Genomic DNA, 18312 nt, shown 5'->3' with positions numbered 1-18312 from the left:
TAGGTTCTCTGTGGCAGCCGGAGGTTGCAACAATGGATTAAAAAAAAAATAACTTGAAAACACACAGATGTCCTTGGTTTCTGTTAATTATTTACAGATTTTTAGAAATTTAAAGGACCCTAGAATTGGGAGCGACACTTTTATTCGGAGACGGTGGAGCCGAGGCCCCGAGAGGAGGAATGTGCTCGGCCACCGCTGGTCACCCAGCCCCCTGGGCACAACAGGGACAGATGTGCACAGGGGAGCAGGAGAGGGCACAGCAGGTAAGCCTTGAGGGGACGGTCCCTCTGCAAGGGGCTGCGGGCCTGGGAGGACTTGCTGCCGGGCCATCACACCCTTCTCTCTGCTAGGCAGTGGATGAGAGAGGAGAGTGAAGGGCTGACCTGCTGACCACAAAGCCTGATGGCTGCGGTGGGGTGTCACTTCCTCGACTGCCACAAGCAGAAACGAGGGGGGGTCCACCCTGAATGCGAGCCCCTCTCCCCTGCCCCTTGAAGGGCGCACGGAAGTAGAAGGTGCAGGTTTCCAAGGCCGGTGGAGGTGGGGAGGCTGGGGACAGACTCCTGGTCACAAGCCTAAATTTGGTCCCTTTTCGTTGTTTAATTGAAGGACAGCTGGGGCCACCAGAAGCTGGAAGAGGCAGGAGGGGGGCCCCCAAGAGCCCTGCCCACACCTGGATTCAGACTCTGGCCTCCAGAACTGTGAGAGGCACATTTCTGTTGTTTCAAGCCCTCCAGTTTGTGGCAATTTGTTATGGCCACCCCAGGGCTCACACAACAAGGAAATAAGTTATGCTTCACAGTAGAAAGTACTATCAAAGTGACATTTCTGTGAAATAAAAACAAACCCTAATACAGAACATATTAAGTACAAGTATGCATGTTTTGGTGGTGAGCATAGCGAAATCAAAACTGAAATGTAAACTGAACCTTGGAGAAACTGCTCTCAAACTTCGCCATTTTCTTCCATGGCCTCACTGCTGGCAAAATCCACCCCAAGTATAAACAAGAAGACCAAATTGTGTCCCAGCTGCTTGTAATTCTCTTTTCAAGCATCTAGATTCAAAATATATTATGCACAATTATGTCTTCAATTGCCCTGTGAAAATTACTGCAATGCAGAATAATTTCCTAGACAGAGAGCTTACAACTTTGATGAGGAATGATCCGGGCAAATATTGAATCTGGAAAAAATGTCAATTATGAGCTTGATAATATTTGTTTTGCCAAAGAGATGGAGATGGAGATGCTTCCCTTTGCGGGAGAATTGCGTCATCAAAGTAAATGTGGATTTGAAAAGCAAGCCTGAAGCTGCATGTATTGGGGAACTGGGGGGAGGTGGCTGAGCTGTCATGGGGGCAGGGGACGCACCCCGACCCGCCAGGAGGGCAGGACCCTGTGTTCACTGTGTTCACTCCCCGCTCCCTACATGCTCTTGGGCCTCGCTTCCCTTGTGGCACCGACCTCCACTGGGTGTGTCATCAGTATGGTGACCTAGTGAATGAGGATGACAAAGCCTCAGAACAGGGCAGCTGTTGATATAGATGCTTCTGCCTGGCAGTGGGCAGATGGATCAATGGTAGGTAATGGGAGCCACTTCTCCATACAGGCAGTGGGTGTCCAACATGGTTCCCTACCCTGGCAAGGGTCAGACTGGCCCTGCTACTCCTCACCTCTGACCCTTGATCCCCGACCCTCATTCCCCAACCAGCCTGAACTCGGGGTCAGGGTCTGGCTCCATCTGTTCTGGCTTCAGTGGAATACTTGGATCTGTGCCCTCCTTCTTCAGATCTCTGGAGTCTCACATACCTTTCTTCTCAAAAAAGGCTGGCTCCTGCCAATCAAGTTTTGGCTTTTAATCCTACCTTCTCTTCCCTGCCTCAGTCTAGAACTCAACTGTGGAATACTGCTTCTTTCACTCTACTTTCCCATGATAACAGTGGAACCAGCCCAGGTACAGAGGCCTCTGAGTCACTGTGGAGAGGAAGACAGAGGCAACAAGGAAGAGTTCCAAAGTCTACCTTGCCCCAACATAGTTGCTGTTGCTCCAGCCTTTACCCCTCCTAGGTGAGGCAGCCCAGAAGTGCTTTCACTGTCGTCAGCCAAAGACCACCAGGAACTCAGTTGACTCACTGCAATGAGGGAGACCTCCTACGGTCAAGAAACGGGGACATTTCTGTACGAGGGTGTTGGAAAGGATTCAGACTGGCGCTTGTGGTAGGAGAGCACTTTGCTGTGTTCGATGCTCTCAGGGAGCAGCGGTGATTCCAGGATCGCTGTCTTAGTAACTCCTATCTAGAAGGGGTGAAGACTGAGCAAGGTTAAAGCTGTTGCTGGTAAAAGCAGCAGCCGCTCAGGCACCAGCATGCGGTCTGGCCTTTGCTGGCTTGGACGCTGCCCCATTCTGGACTGTGTTCATGCAGGGTCTTGCCTTTATGCTGCCCCTATCAGCCTGAGGGGCCTCGTCCAGGGAGCTTTCATATCCGACCCAGCTCGCTGTGGCCAGGCTGCGTGTGCCAGAATCTCCAGTGCTCTTTCTGTGCCTGATGAGATGACAGGAAGACGGCTGTCTAGTCCAGGAGTGGACTTGGCACTCGGGTCTAGAAAATGCCTGTCTGCCGCGTTAGAGGCTAACTTTCTACTTCTGCTGGAGGACAGTTCCTTGTGTGGCTCAAAGCTGGCCAGCATTGTCTGTTGGTTTCTTGATTCCTTGCTGCAAAATTTTATCATTGCTCTGTGGGCCACTTTAGAAATGGGGGTAATGGATGGTAGCTTTCTGAAGGTTCTCTGATTGTTTTACTAGTGAAACACTGTATCATACGAAACAACCTTACCTCTTGCAGATGAAAGGCGAGACCAGAGGGCCCTCTGGGCGGGGACCCTAGGGCCAGCCGCTCCTGCCTCCATGGCCACTGTGTTGGAATAGGACCATGGGCTGGCTCCGTGGTGCTGGGAAGCCCAGAGCCTTACTTGATGATGTGCTGTGTCCCAGGGGCTGTGTGTCCTGGGCGGAGGTGGTGGTAGGGGGGGGCTCTGTGATCTGGAGGACTCTGTGTGGGGGGAGCTCTGTGTCCCTGAAGACGGTTCTGTGTGTCCTGGGGGGGGGCTCTGTGTCCTGGGGCAGCTGTGTGTCCGTGGGTAGCTCTGGGTCTTGGGGGGGTCTGTGTCCCTGTGGGGGGGGGGGTTTCTATGAGGAGGTGGAGTGTAGGGGGTGGGAGGGTCTATACATTCATATACAGTCGACCCTTAAACAACGTGGGGATTAAGGGCACCTGCCCTCCACGCAGTCAAAAATACACGTGTAATTTATAGTCGGCCCTCCTATCCTCTGTATCTGCGGTTCTGCATCTGTGGATCTAACCAACCAGGGTCGTGTAGCCCTGAGGCATTTACTATCGAAAAAAATCCTCGTGTAAGTGGCCCTGAGTTGCTCAAGGGTCACCTGTACTTCCATTTCCTCACTTCCATTCATTTTGCTATTTTCGCGTACATTTTACTAGCATACTTGTTAAAAACTCCATAATGCATTGTTATTTTTACTGAAATACTTATCTTTCTATCAATTAAAAATTAAAAAGTCTCTTATGCTTACCTTAATCTACATGATTTCCGGGAGACTCGAGTTACTCTGGGGGACTGGGTCCTGAGTGCTCCTGAGGGTCACGGGGCAAGGCTGTCACTTTGTTTTGTTTTGTTTTGTTTTAAAATAAATTTATTTATTTTTGGCTGCGTTGGGTCTTCGTTGCTGTGCACGGGCTTTCTCTAGTTGCGGTGAGTGGGGGCTACTCTTCATTGTGGTGCGCGGGCTTCTCATTTTTGTGGCTTCTCTTGTTGCGGAGCACGGGCTCTAGGCGCGCAGGCTTCAGTAGTTGTGGCACGTGGGCTCAGTAGTTGTGGCTCGCGGGCTCTAGAGCTCAGGCTCAGTAGTTGTGGCGCACGGGCTTAGTTGCTCTGCGGCATGTGGGATCTTCCCAGGCCAGGGCTCGAACCTGTGTCCCTTGCATTGGCAGGCAGATTCTTAACCACTGCGCCACCAGGGAAGCCCTGTTTTGTTTTTTAATTTATTTATTTATTCATTTATTTTTGACTGCGTTGGGTCCTCGTTGCTGCGCTTGGGCTTTCTCCAGTTGCAGCGAGCGGGGGCTACTCTTCATTGCCATGCGCAGGCTTTTCATTGCGGCGGCTTCTCTTGTTGCTAAGGGCGGACTCTAGGCGCGCGGGCTTCCCTAATTGTGGCTCACGGGCTCTAGAGCGCAGGCTCAGTAGTTGTGGCACACGGGCTTAGTTGCTCCGCGGCATGTGGGATCTTCCCGGACCAGGGCTCGAACCCGTGTTCCCTGCATTGGCAGGCGGATTCCCAACCACTGCGCCACCAGGGAAGTCCCTGGGCTGTCCCTTTGAATCGCCGCCCCCCTGGAGGGCTCGGCGGCACTGGGGGGTCTCCTCCCGACTGGAACAGGTGGTTCCCGCCCCCAGATGCGCCCTCCACAGACGCGGCCCCGCCCCTCAGACCAGGCCCAGCTCCCAAACCGACCCGAACAGCCCTCTTCGGGCATGGCCCCGCCCCCCATAGACGTGACGCTCTCGGAGCTCCCTCCCCGCCCGGCAGGCCCCGGGTGGATGTGCTCGGCGCTCCGCGGCTCCCTGGCTGCGCGCGCAGGCGGTGGGCCTTTCGCTTCCGGCCGCGGCGGCCTCGGAGCTGGCCAGAGGGACCCCGGCGGCCTGCCTCCCCGAGCGGCATGCGGCGCTGAGGCGCGGTGGACCCCGCTGCGCCATGAACCTCCTGCCCTGCAACCCGCACGGCAACGGGCTGCTCTACGCCGGCTTCAACCAGGACCACGGTGAGGGAAGCCCGTCGGCTGCCCCGGCCCTCCCGCCGCCGCTGCCCCTCCGAGCGGGGTCCCGCCCTCGGCCCTCGGCGCCCTGCGGCAGCGTCCGTACCGCGTCCAGGCCGCTCGTCCCTTCCTCCCCCGGCGCCTCTTCCCTTCCCCCCGGCGTTCCCTCTCCTTCCCCCGGCGTCCCTCCCTTCCCCCCCGGCCGCCCCACCTCCCAGCCGCTCGCCCACCGCCCCGACTCCCACCCCCCACCCCGGTCGGACGGTGACGGGATTTTCCGGGCGGCGTCGGTTCTTTCCTGTCGCTTTAGGGTCCCCAGCGGCCGGGACGGGGTCGCGCCGAGATGAGGACGGCCCCCCAGGCTCAGGACTTCGTCCGCGAAGGTCCTCGTGTTTTTTGTTGATTTTCATAGGAAAAAAAGCGCCGGACTCACACTTTCTTCTTTTGTTGGGTAGAAACCGGACCGTCCAGCACGGCTTTGGGGAAATGGCATTTTTCGCGTTTCCGAGTCCGGCGGGCTGCGGGGCTGCGCCCCACTCTCACCCGGGGAGGGGGACCCGCGTCGGTTCCGAGTGTTCGCTTTGGAAGCCGGCTTGAAGAGAATCCAGAAGCAGGAACTGCAGGACCCGTGTCTGTGGAGCTTGTTTAGTGTAGAGTTAAATAGGCCGGGCGGAGGTGGCCCCGCTGTGTCAGCGCGTGGGCACTTGGGCTTGTGGGGTTATGGCTCCAGGGTCCTGATTGTGGGGCCCCGGGAGAGTTAAGTGTGTCTGGGAACCGAGGCGAGGCAGGGGTTTTCCTTCGAGGAGGAGCCCTTGAGGGCAGGAAGGGTTCTTGGAGGGGTGGAGCTGGACGTGGGGAAGAACGTGGGATGGGGGCGGCTGGGCTGGGGACCGCAGGTGGTGTGGCCCCACGTTGGGGTGCCCTTTTGGGGCCACATGTTGGGCATCCAGCAGTATGTGGCAGAACACTTGGGGTTTTGATTTCCACAGGAGGGCCAGTAGGTTTTTAAATAGGTTCTGATAATAATTGAGAACTCTTTAAGGAGTTAACCGGGTTACAACAACTCCTTAACAAATGTGTTTTCAATGGAAAGACGTGAGTGGCTGATAGTAGGGGAGGGGAGAGGCAGCCCTGAAAAGCAAACACAGAAGCAAAAAGCTTTCTGACTCTGAGGCCCTTTAAATGCGAGATCTTCTACACCTGCCTTAGTGCCAGGTGAGGCATCCTTGTACTAAGTTTCAGTATAATAATTGAGGCTCACGATGATGCTGATTATTTTAGAAACTAGTGAAGTTTGTAATGTTTTTTTATAAAGGTTTCATCAAAGATTATTTAGAAAATACAGCACTGGCTTTTAGATGGATATATTTCAGTTGTCTGAAAAATACACTCTCACTTTTGTAAAACCACGTCATTTCATTGTAATAAATTACAAGTAAAGCTTACAGTGTTGCTGGAAAAAATAAATACTTTTATACTTAAGCTTCTGCTTACCCTTAACCTAATTCCCTATAGTGTAAATTTATGCCAGATTGTTGAGTTCATTACATTTTGTTTTTCTACTGATTTTTAATTTTTACTCAGCTTTTTTAGCACTCCCATTGCAACTTTAGAAACATTTGCTTATAATTTTAAATTGTTTAAACTTTTGACTTGTCTTCTCCCAAAGATAACTTGCATTACAGTTTTCAAGATTCTGAGGTGTGAATATGTACATTTCTATAATCTGGCTGCCGTTTTTCTTTCTCCTCCCGTGGGAAACACAGGGTTTGAGTACACACACCTTCTCTGTAGACTAGCTTGTCCTGCCTCGACCGAGACTGAGGCCACAGGCTGACTTCGCTGGCTCCCTCTGCTGTGGTTCTGGAGTGTGGGCGAAGAGCACCTGCATGTGGACGGCATATGGCTCATGCATAGAAGAATGCCCTTCAGTGATTCTGATGCCCTGTTGCCAGTCGGCTTCGTCTGCACTGTGCTTGGTCACCAGCTGTTGGCCTGAACACTTCTCTGGGGGGAAAAGTTTTGTTAAGTTAGCAAGAATGAGAAGATTAATGCCAAGTTTTGTATGATAACCAAGTAAAATCCGTTAATTATTTCCCCTACCCCAAAAATAGCAAGGATAATGCCTAGCCTCCTTAGTGAGTGGTTTCCAGTCTTGCGGTGTTTGTAGTACCTTTTCTTCTAGCTTTTAATTGAAGCACACTATTCTTACAGAAAAGTGCACGTATCCTAAGTATTCTGCTTGGTGAATTTTCCAAACTGAAAACACCTTCCACAGCACCCAGGTTAAGAAACCAAACACCTGGCCACCCTGTGCTCCTTCCAGCCACTCCCCCATTCTGACTTCCGATGACATAGGTTAATTTTGCCTCGCCGTATTGTGTTTTGTTTCTGGCTTTTTTATTCAGTATCATGTTTGTGAGATTTTTTTTTTCCATACCGTTGAGTATAATTGTAGATCATTCTCACTGGTGCGGTGTTTCTTTGTGTGAATATATCACAGTTCATTTATCCATTGAACCATTCGTAGGTCTTTGGGTAGATTCCCAGTTTGGAGCCATTATGAGCATAATGATGCTGCTGTGCGCATTCTAATACCTGTCTTTTGGTGAACGTATGTTGTCATTTCTGCGAGGCTTGTATACCTAGGAGTAGAATTGACAGCGGTAGTCGTGCAAACAGTTTTCTGCAGTGGTTGTCCTGGTTTGCCCTCCAACAGCAGTTTTGAGAGTTCCTGTGAGAGTTCTACACACTCCTTACATTTGGTGTATTTTCCATTATTTTGGCCCTTTTGGTGGATGTTTAGTAGATGTCATTGTGGTATGTGTGAGATTGTATTTGCATTTCCCTGATTCTGTGTGTTTATTGACCATTTGGATATTCTCTTTTGTGAAATGTCCAAATCTTTTGCTCATTTTTCTGTTGGGTTGTCTGCCTTTTTCTTGTGGATTTGTAGGGATTGTTTATTTTATACAAGTCTTGTCAGAAATATATGTGTTCTGGTGAAGGCAAATAAGATAGGTGCAGGCTTAAAACTTGTGGAAGGTGTAATAGTTGAGAAAGAAAGGGAAAAGTTTCGACTTCTGTATTATTTTCATATTTTCCAGAAAGCCAAGCTCTGGTTCCCCTGTCCAGATTACATGATTCCAATAACACAAAGAGGGAGTTACAACGCAGAATAAGTTAGAGATAATAAGTAACACTGCACTTTAGAGTGAGTGTCAGGCTCCGGGCCCAGATAAAGTGCCTGAGACTTGACTGCAGAACAGCCTCCAACTCCTGAGGAGGCTGTCATGGTCCTTGCAGTTGTATAAATAACTTGGACAAAAAATAGAAGCATGCTTTCCATGTTGGGGGCAGGGGTGGCTGATAGGATAGAATAATGTCTTCCCAACGCTGGAACGCAGATCAAAACCAGGGGAAGAGACCCTGAGGGTGGCTTTCGCATTCAGGCCAGTAGTGCGGTCGCAGTGAGGGTCCAGGCTCTGCAGCTTGTCTTGGAAAAAGAAGTGGAGGGTTTGGCGTTTCTCCTTCTGGCCACAAGCTTCATAGGTGGTGTTGAAGGAGATTAATGTGGTCTTGATCACACTTAGGCAAGTGAAGTCCAGGTCACAGGATTGTCTTGAAACTTGAGTGCTTCATTCAGTTCATAACAGTGCCTTTAATTGGACCATTAACAATCTGGTGTGTGACTTGGGGATGGTGACCATGACAGGGGTTTAGGGAGTTAGGATTAGTTCCAAGTGGGAGTGAGGTCGTGGAGACCTCAAGCTGCCTTTTAGAAGACCATCCACACCAGCCCTTCCCCCCCTTCCCCAACTGGGCATGTCCATACCTGCTGGGGTTGCCCGCTTTGTGGCTGTCCTCATGGACTTTCTTGTTTGTCATTGCCTCTCTAGGACTTCTTGGCTGATATAGTCCTTGAGAGGTGTGTTGGGAATGGGGAGGCCAGTGGTGAGCATTAGAGGCGGGAGTTGAGGGAAGTGCGCAGTGGCAGAGTGGCTGGTGCAGTAGCCGGTGAACCCCTCGTGCTGGAGTTAAGTGAGCCTGGTCCACGGGATGCCCGAAGGGCCCTGCGGGGGGCAGTGGAGTGACGTGCAAATCTTCTGATAACAGTTCATGAGGAGAGTCGTAGTGACACTTGCAGACCACGTTCGTGTGGTCTGAGCATCCACAAGAGTTCCTGGGAGAGGTCACTGTCTCTGGACCCCTTGCTTGTGCCGGTCCAGGCCTGGGGTCCTCAGCTGAGACCCCAGTGAGGTGATTAATTTGTCTGTCTCACACTTTAGGGTGCTTTGCGTGTGGGATGGAAAATGGATTCCGAGTCTATAACACCGATCCACTAAAGGAAAAAGAGAAACAAGGTAAGAGTAACTGACATTTCTTGGTTTTGCCCTTTTCCAGCCCGTAGAGTCTAGATTTTATCTTGCAGGTTAGAGGGGAGCTGGTTTTGAGAAGTGAACAGGGTTCGTGGCCCTGTCAGCCTGGAGGCAGCTGTCCTCTTTCTTCCGTTGAGCTTCTGTGAGTGCTGGGCTCTGTGGGCCGGGTGCAGTGGTGATTCAGCGGGTGTTGGGGACTCTGGGTACTCTGGTGAATCCAGTACCTGCTAGCCCTGCTGAGAGAACCAGGTGCGGTTGTGCTGGCCACTTCACTCTTCCTGTTGAAGGTGAAGCTGTAGGGAGCTCAAGTGAGGGGTTTAGTTACAGCACGTGGGACTTTTCACTCTTAAAATGACCCACTTAGAAAATACTAGTGTAGCAATATAGTTGCTTCTGTTTACTTACTTCAGTGTCTTAAATTATGTTTTCATGGAATACAAGTTTTCAAAAACTGGAATTAGGAATTCTGTTGGTAAAATAAAATAATGGTGGTCCTTTTCCCATTTGACGGGAAAAATGTGTAATTTACAGGTAGAATCATCCCATTTTCTTCTTCTCCTATGTATTTTTCTTAAGCTTTTAGTGTCTCCTGGTCCTTATCTGCCAACAGGTGAACAAATCTCAGATAAATTGTAAACAATGAGAAACATCCTTTTTCTTCCTGCAGTTGTGGTTTTGGTTTTTATTCAACGTGCAAGTTATATTTTCTGATGCAAGAACTGTTTCTCATCTGTAAGAGGAAGTCACTGCATTCTTAAGCTTCCTTATCAACCCCCTTCCATTTTGACAACTAATATCCTACATCAGGGATTTTCAGAATCTTTTTTTTTGGTGGTGGAACCTCTTTGTCAAGTACAATCTTCCATACAACCCTGGTATGTAAAACAGTAAGTGGTGCTTTATATTCAGGAGTTTATTTTGTAAGCTGAGGTCTATAACTTCTATTTATTAGAGAAAGACCATGTAGCTGATTAGTAAAGGGCTCAGACTCCGGGCCCACACTATTTAGATCCCAGTCCTGCTCTGCCCCTTGTCACGTTGCTGTGTAACCTTGGGCAAGTTCCTCACCTTCTGTTGGCCTCAGTTTCTTGATGTGTGAAAAATGAAGATGATAAGTGCCTACCTCCTAAGGTTATCGTAAAGATGGGTGAATTAGGACGCGTGAGACACACAGTTGAGTGGCGGTACACACAGAAAGTGCTTTGTAAGCTTGTGCCCTTGTCATTGGTGGCAACAGTGTTACCCTTAAAGAGTGGGTCTTTGGGATTAATGAGTGTTACAGGCGACAGTGGAAGTCTTCTATCAGTCTTCTATGCTGCTGACTTCTATTTGTTTTGTTTTGGTTAGGTAGTGAATTAAGACAACTCTTTTTTTTTTAAAAATAAATTTATTTTATTTATTTTTGGCTGCGTTGGGTCTTCTTTGCTGCACATGGGCTTTCTCTAGTTGCGGCAAGTGGGGGCCACTCTTCATCGCGGTGCGCGGGCTTCTCATTGCGGTGGCTTCTCTTGTTGCGGAGCACGGGCTCTAGGCATACGGGCTTCAGTAGTTGTGGCACGTGGGCTCAGTAGTTGTGCCTCGCGGGCTCTAGAGCGCAGGCTCAGTAGTTGTGGCGCACGGGCTTAGTTACTCTGCGGTATGTGGGATCTTCCTGGACCAGGGCTCGAACCCGTGTCCGCTGCATTGGCAGGCGGATTCTTAACCACTGCGCCACCAGGGAAGCCCTGACAACTCTGTTTTATACAGAAAAATAGTTACAAAATATTTTGAAACAGCTTAACTTGAAAATTTCAAGATACTTTTTACTTAAGTTGACCTACAAACTTTGGAGTTACAAACTTTAGTTTCAAAGTTGAATCATTAGAGGCATATTAAAAACTGCTTCCTAATTAATGAAATGTTTCCAGTAAATCTAGGATTTCTTATAAAAATAAGTTAAACAAGAAGCGTCTAAACCTCCTAAGTGCCAGGAAGATTTGCTGCTGTCATGTCACAGTGCCGTGTTTGTTCCCTGTCCCTGCTCAGCTGCACTGTGTCTGGGGCAGGCCGTCCCTGAGCTTAGCTTGTAGCGAATTTTGAATTTGCGAGGGATCCAGTAGGGCTGTGTGGTGCTTACTAATGATGTGTTTAAGGACTTCTACATGCACTTGCAGGCTAGTCTGCTGCTACATTTCTGGCAGCTAACTCAACAGTAGAAAATAGGCAGAAGACTTGACCTTATTCCTTTTTTATCTTTGAGATTTACTTTCCTAAACGAGGAACGAAGTGTGCCTGCATTGTAGGGTCATTCCCAGATCTGGGCTCTCAGCCTTGTCTCTGCTGTGACCGTGGCTCTGAGTAAGGGGACTGCACGACTGGCCGTGAGTCGAATGCGTCTTGCAGGCACACCCACCACTGGGTGGAGCTGGCAGTGCTGGGATGCTGTGGGCATCCTGGGACCCCAGTGGAGGCAGCTTTCTTCTCCGAGGTGTTGTAGGTCCTGCGTCCCGTGCACAGAGCAGCGTGGCTCAGCTCAGGGGAGGCGTGGGAGCCCTGGGAGCACAGCCCATGTGGTGTTCTCACAGGGATGCTGTGGGGTCAGAGTGTAGAACTCCGATTCATGTGTATCACGTACACATCCAAGCATATCCTGGAAGGAAGGTTCAAATCATAATTTGAACAAAGATGTGTCAAGAGTGATGCCTTTGGATAAAATTATATCTAAGTGGTTATAGAAGTAAAAGGAGTACTAAAAAGTCCACTCCACTCTTCATTTAGAAACACAACCCTCCCACATTCCAAAGCTGACTAGAACTTTTGTAGCCTACACTGGATGAACGTGCAAGGTCCTCAAGGCGGGCAGCAGGGTCCAGAGGAGTCCCCTTGTCTTTAGCGCCGCCCACCTTTTCCTCCATGTGACCAGTGCTCACACATGTAACATTGGCAGCCATGTGTGGGGAAGCAGAGGGGACACAGAGGCCTAGAGGGGATGCCGAGTGACAGGTGGAGCAGCAGGTGAGTCTGCTTGTTCCTGAGCCCACTGAGTGCTGCCCTGGGGGCTGAGGATGCAGTAATGAATAATATGGGCAGGGTCCTCGGTGAGACTACCCAGTGTCTGGAAATAAGAGGTGACCTGTTTACACACAGTCCCTGACATTGCCCGGTTCAGCACCTGCCTGACCTGACAGTCTGTCGGGGCCTTACCCATGGCCCAACATCCTCCAGTTTAAGAGCAGGTCCTGTGGGCTCCACGCCCTGCTTGGTCAGCCCAGCACATTGTATATATGTACCACAACTTCTTTATCCATTCGTCTGTCGATGGGCATTTAGGTTGCTTCCATGACCTGGCTATTGTAAATAGTGCTGCAATGAACATTCGGGTGCATGTGTCTTTTTGAATTACGGTTTTCTCTGGGTATATGCCCAGTAGTGGGATTGCTGGGTCATATGGGAATTCTATTTTTAGTTTTTTAAGGAACCTCCATATTGTTCTCTGTAGTGGCTGTATCAATTTACACTCCCACCAACAGTGCAAGAGGGTTCCCTTTTCTCCACACCCTCTCCAGCATTTGTTGTTTGTAGATTTTCTGATGATGCCCATTCTGACTGGTGTGAGGTGATACCTCATGGTAGTTTTGATTTGCATTTCTCTAATAATTAGTGATGTTGAGTATCTTTTCATGTGCTTCGTGACCGTCTGTATGTCTTCTTTGGAGAAATGTCTATTTAGGCCTTCTGCCCATTTTTGGATTGGGGTGTTTGTTTCTTTAATATTGAGCTGAATGAGCTGTTTATATATTTTGGAGATTAATCCTTTGTCTGTTGATTCGTTTGCAAATATTTTCTCCCATTCTGAGGGTTGTCTTTTCGTCTTGTTTATGGTTTCCTTTGCTGTGCAAAAGCTTTGAAGTTTCATTAGGTCCCATTTGTTTATTTTTGTTTTTATTTCCATTACTCTAGGAGGTGGATCAAAAAAGATCTTGCTGTGATTTATGTCAAAGAGTGTTCTTCCTATGTTTTCCTCTAAGAGTTTTATAGTGTCCAGTCTTACATTTAGGTCTCTAATCCATTTTGAGTTTATTTTTGTGTATGGTGTTAGGGAGTATTCTAATTTCATTCTTTTACATGTAGCTGTCCAGTTTTCCCAGCACCACTTATTGAAGAGACTGTCTTTTCTCCATTGTATATCCTTGCCTCCATTGTCATAGATTAGTTGACCATAGGTGCGTGGATTAATCTCTGGGCTTTCTATCTTGTTCCATTGATCTGTGTTTCTGTTTTTGTGCTAGTACCATATTGTCTTGATTACTGTAGCTTTGTAGTATAGTCTGAAGTCAGGGAGTCTGATTCCTCTAGCTCCGTTTTTTTCCCTCAAGACTGCTTTGGCTATTCGGGGTCTTTTGTGTCTCCATACAAATTTTAAGATGATTTGTTCTAGCTCCGTAAAAAATGCCATTGGTAATTTGATAGGGATTGCATTGAATCTGTAGATTGCTTTGGGTAGTATAGTCATATTCACAATGTTGATTCTTCCAATCCAAGAACATGGTATCTCTCTTCACCTGTTGGTATCATCTTTAATTTCTTTCATCAGTGTCTTATAGTTTTCTGCATACAGGTCTTTTGTCTCCCTAGGCAGGTTTATTCCTAGGTATTTTATTCTTTTTGTTGCAATGGTAAATGGGAGTGTTTCCATAATTTCTCTTTCAGATTTTTCATCATTAGTGTATAGGAATGCAAGAGATTTCTGTGCATTAATTTTGTATCCTGCAACTTTACCAAATTCATTGATTAGCTCTAGCAGTTTTCTGGTGGCAGTTTTAGGATTCTCTATGTATAGTATCATGTCATCGGCAAACAGTGACAGTTTTACTTCTTCTTTTCCAATTTGTATTCCTTTTATTTCTTTTTCTTCTCTGATTGCCGTGGCTAGGACTTCCAGAACTATGTTGAATAATAGTGGTGAGAGTGGACATCCTTGTCTCGTTCCTGATCTTAGAGGAAATGCTTTCAGTTTTTCACCATTGAGAATGATGTTTGCTGTGGGTTTGTCATATATGGCCTTTATTATGTTGAGGTAGGTTCCCTCTGTGCCCACTTTCTGGAGAGTTTTTATCATAAATGGGTGTTGAATTTTGTCAAAAGCTTTTTCTGCATCTATTGAGATGATCATATGGTTTTTATTCTTCAATTTGTTAATATGGTGTATCACATTGATTGATTTGCATATACTGAAGAATCCTTGTATCCCTGGGATAAATCCCACTTGATCGTGGTGTATGATCCTTTTAATGTGCTGTTGGATTCTGTTTGCTAGTATTTTGTTGAGGATTTTTGCATCTATATTCATCAGTGATATTGGTCTGTAATTTTCTTTTTTTGTAGTGTCTTTGTCTAGTTTTGGTATCAGGGTGATGGTGGCCTCATAGAATGAGTTTGGGAGTGTTCCTTCCTCTGCAATTTTTTGGAAGAGTTTGAGAAGGATGGGTGTTAGCTCTTCTCTAAATGTTTGATAGAATTCACCTGTGAAGCCATCTGGTCCTGGACTTTTGTTTGTTGGAAGATTTTTAATCACAGTTTCAATTTCATTATTTGTGATTGGTCTGTTCATATTTTCTATTTCTTCCTGGTTCAGTCTTGGAAGGTTATACCTTTCTAAGAAATTGTCCATTTCTTCCAGGTTGTCCATTTTATTGGCATAGAGTTGCTTGTAGTAGTCTCTTAGGATGCTTTGTATTTCTGCGGTGTCTGTTGTAACTTCTTTTTCATTTCTGATTTTATTGATTTGAGTCCTCTCCCTCTTTTTCTTGATGAGTCTGGCTAATGGCTTATCAATTTTGTTTATCTTCTCAAAGAACCAGCTTTTAGTTTTATTGATCTTTGCTATTGTTGTCTTTGTTTCTATTTCATTTATTTCCGCTCTGATCTTTATGATTTCTTTCCTTCTGCTAACTTTGGGTTTTGTTTGTTCTTCTTTCTCTAGTTTCTTTAGGTGTAAGGTTAGATGGTTTACTTGAGATTTTTCTTGTTTCTTGAGATAGGCTTGTATAGCTATAAACTTCCCTCTTAGAACTGCTTTTGCTGCATCCCATAGGTTTTGGGTCGTCGTGTTTTCATTGTCATTTGTCTCTAGGTATTTTTTGATTTCCTCTTTGATTTCTTCAGTGATCTCTTGGTTATTTAGTAACGTATTGTTTAGCCTCCATGTGTTTGTGTTTTTTACGTTTTTTTCCCTGTAATTCATTTCTAATCTCATAGCGTTGTGGTCAGAAAAGATGCTTGATATGATTTCAATTTTCTTAAATTTACTGAGGCTTGATTTGTGACCCAAGATGTGATCTATCCTGGAGAATGTTCCGTGCGCACTTGAGAAGAACGTGTAATCTGCTGTTTTTGGATGGAATGTCCTATATATATCAATTAAATCTATCTGGTCTATTGTGTCATTTAAAGCTTCTGTTTCCTTATTTATTTTCATTTTGGATGATCTGTCCATTAGTGTAAGTGAGGTGTTAAAGTCCCCCACTATTATTGTGTTACTGTCGATTTCCTTTTTTATAGCTGTTAGCAGTTGCCTTATGTATTGAGGTTCTCCTATGTTGGGTGCATGTATATTTATAATTGTTATATCTTCTTCTTGGATTGATCCCTTGATTATTATGTAGTGTCCTTCCTTGTCTCTTGTAACGTCCTTTATTTTAAAGTCTATTTTATCTGATATGAGTATAGCTACTCCAGCTTTCTTTTGATTTCCATTTACATGGAATATCTTTTTCTATCCCCTCACTTTCAGTCTGTATGTGTCCCTAGGTCTGAAGTGGGTCTCTTGTAGACAGCATATATATGGGTCTTGTTTTTGTATCCATTCAGCAAGCCTGTGTCTTTTGGTTGGAGCATTTAATCCATTCACGTTTAAGGTAATTATCTATATGTATGTTCCTATGACCATTTTCTTAATTGTTTTGGGTTTGTTTTTGTAGGTCCTTTTCTTCTCTTGTGTTTCGCACTTAGAGAAGTTCCTTTAGCATTTGTTGTAGAGCTGGTTTGGTGGTGCTGAATTCTCTTAGCTTTTGCTTGTCTCTAAAGCTTTTGATTTCTCCATCGAATCTGAATGAGATCCTTGCCGGGTAGAGTAATCTTGGTTGTAGTTTCTTCCCTTTCATCACTTTAAGTATATCATGCCACTCCCTTCTGGCTTGTAGAGTTTCTGCTGAGAAATCAGCTGTTAACCTTATGGGAGTTCCCCTTGTATGTTATTTTTCATTTTTCCCTTGCTGCTTTCAGTGATTTTTCTTTGTCTTCAATTTTTGCCACTTTGATTACTATGTGTCTCAGCGTGTTTCTCCTTGGGTTTATCCTGTATGGGACTCGCTGCACTTCCTGGACTTGGGTGGTTATTTCCTTTCCCATGTTAGGCAAGTTTTCCACTATAATCTCTTCAAATATTTTCTCTGGTCCTTTCTCTCTCTCTTCTCCTTCTGGGACCCCTATAATGCGAATGTTGTTGCATTTAATGTTGTCCCAGAGGTCTCTTAGGGTGTCTTCATTTTTTTTCATTCTTTTTTCTTTATTCTGTTCCGCAGCAGTGAATTCCACTATTCTGTCTTCCCGGTCACTTATCCGTTCTTCTGCCTCAGTTATTCTGCTATTGATTCCTCCTAGTGTAGTTTTTATTTCAGTTATTGTATTGTTCATCTCTGTTTGTTTGTTCTTTAATTCTTCTAGGTCTTTGTTAAACATTTCTTGCATCTTCTCAATCTTTGCCTCCATTCTCTTTCCAAGGTCCTGGATCATCTTCACTATCATTCTGAATTCTTTTTCTGGAAGGTTGCCTATCTCCATTTCATTTAGTTGTTTTTCTGGGGTTTTATCTTGTTCCTTCATCTGGTACATAGCCCTCTGCCTTTTCATCTTGTCTATCTTTCTGTGAATGTGGTTTTTGTTCCACAGGCTGCAGGATTGTAGTTCTTCTTGCTTCTGCTGTCTGCCCTCTGGTGGATGAGGCTGTGTAAGAGGCTTGATGGGAGGGACTGGTGGTGGGTAGAGCTGACTGTTGCTCTGGTGGGCAGAGCTCAGTAAAACTTTAATCCACTTGACTGTTGATGGGTGGGGCTGGGTTCCCTCCCTGTTGGTTGTTTGGCCTGAGGCAACCCAACACTGGAGCCTACCTGGGCTCTTTGGTGGGGCTAATGACAGACTCTGGGAGGGCTCACACCAAGGAGTACTTCCCAGAACTTCTGCCAGTGTCCTTGTCCCCACAGTGAGCCACAGCCCCCCCTCCCCCACCTCTGCAGGAGACCCTCCAACACTACCAAATAGGTCTGGTTCAGTCTCCCCTGGGGTCACTGCTCTTTCCCCTCGGTCCCGATGCGCACACTACTTTGTGTGTGCCCTCCAAGAGTGGAGTCTCTGTTTCCCCCAGTCCTGTCGAAGTCCTGCAATCAATTCCCACTAGGCTTCGAAGTCTGATTTTCGGGCTTCCCTGATGGCACAGTGGTTGAGAATCTGCCTGCCAGTGCAGGGGACACGGGTTCGAGCCCTGGTCTGGGAAGATCCCACATGCCGCGGAGCAGCTAGGCCCGTGAGCCACAACTACTGAGCCTGTGCGTGTGGAGCTTGTGCTCCGCAACAAGAGAGGCCGCGACAGTGAGAGGCCCGCGCACCGCGATGAAGAGTGGCCCCCACTCGCCGCAACTAGAGAAAGCCCTTGCACAGAGGTGAAGACCCAACATAGCCATAAATAAATTAATTAATTTTTAAAAAAAGAAAAAAAAAATGTCTGATTCTCTAGTAATTCCTCCTCCCGTTGCCGGACCCCCAGGTTGGGAAGCCTGATGTGGGGGTCAGAACCTTCCCTCCAGTGGGTGGGCTTCTGTGGTACAAGTGTTCTCCAGTCTGTGAGTCACCCACTCACCAGTTATGGGATTTGATTTTACTGTGATTGCGCCCCTCCTACCGTCTCACTGTGGCTTCTCCTTTGTCTTTGGATGTGGGGTATCTTTTTTGGTGAGTTCCAGTGTCTTCCTGTCGATGACTGTCCAGCAGCTAGTTGTGATTCTGGTGTTCTCGCAAGAGGGAGTGAGAACACGTCCTTCTACTCTGCCATCTTGGTTCCTCCTC

General features: G+C 47.1%; 1 protein-coding gene across 5 annotated transcripts in view; it reads left to right on the top strand.

Annotated features, from left to right (window-relative positions):
• The first annotated feature begins 4626 nt into the window (after positions 1-4626).
• WDR45B (WD repeat domain 45B) overlaps positions 4627-18312 on the top strand; it is a 34923-nt gene continuing 21237 nt past the window's right edge. For 2 of the 5 annotated variants that reach the window (XM_082374278.1, XM_082374277.1), the window contains exons 1-2: positions 4628-4840; positions 9124-9198. In XM_082374278.1, coding sequence (XP_082230404.1) covers positions 4774-4840; positions 9124-9198 — 142 coding nt within the window. In that variant the 5' untranslated portion in view covers positions 4628-4773. Of the gene's footprint in view, positions 4841-9123; positions 9199-18312 lie in introns of all 5 variants that reach the window. The other 3 variants (XM_082374279.1, XM_082374280.1, XM_082374276.1) reach the window with 3 other exon arrangements.

This window comes from Balaenoptera borealis (assembly GCF_965194805.1).
Source record: "Balaenoptera borealis genome assembly, chromosome: 20".
Classification (NCBI taxonomy): domain Eukaryota; kingdom Metazoa; phylum Chordata; class Mammalia; order Artiodactyla; family Balaenopteridae; genus Balaenoptera; species Balaenoptera borealis.
This window is presented reverse-complemented; position numbering and strand designations above follow the sequence as displayed.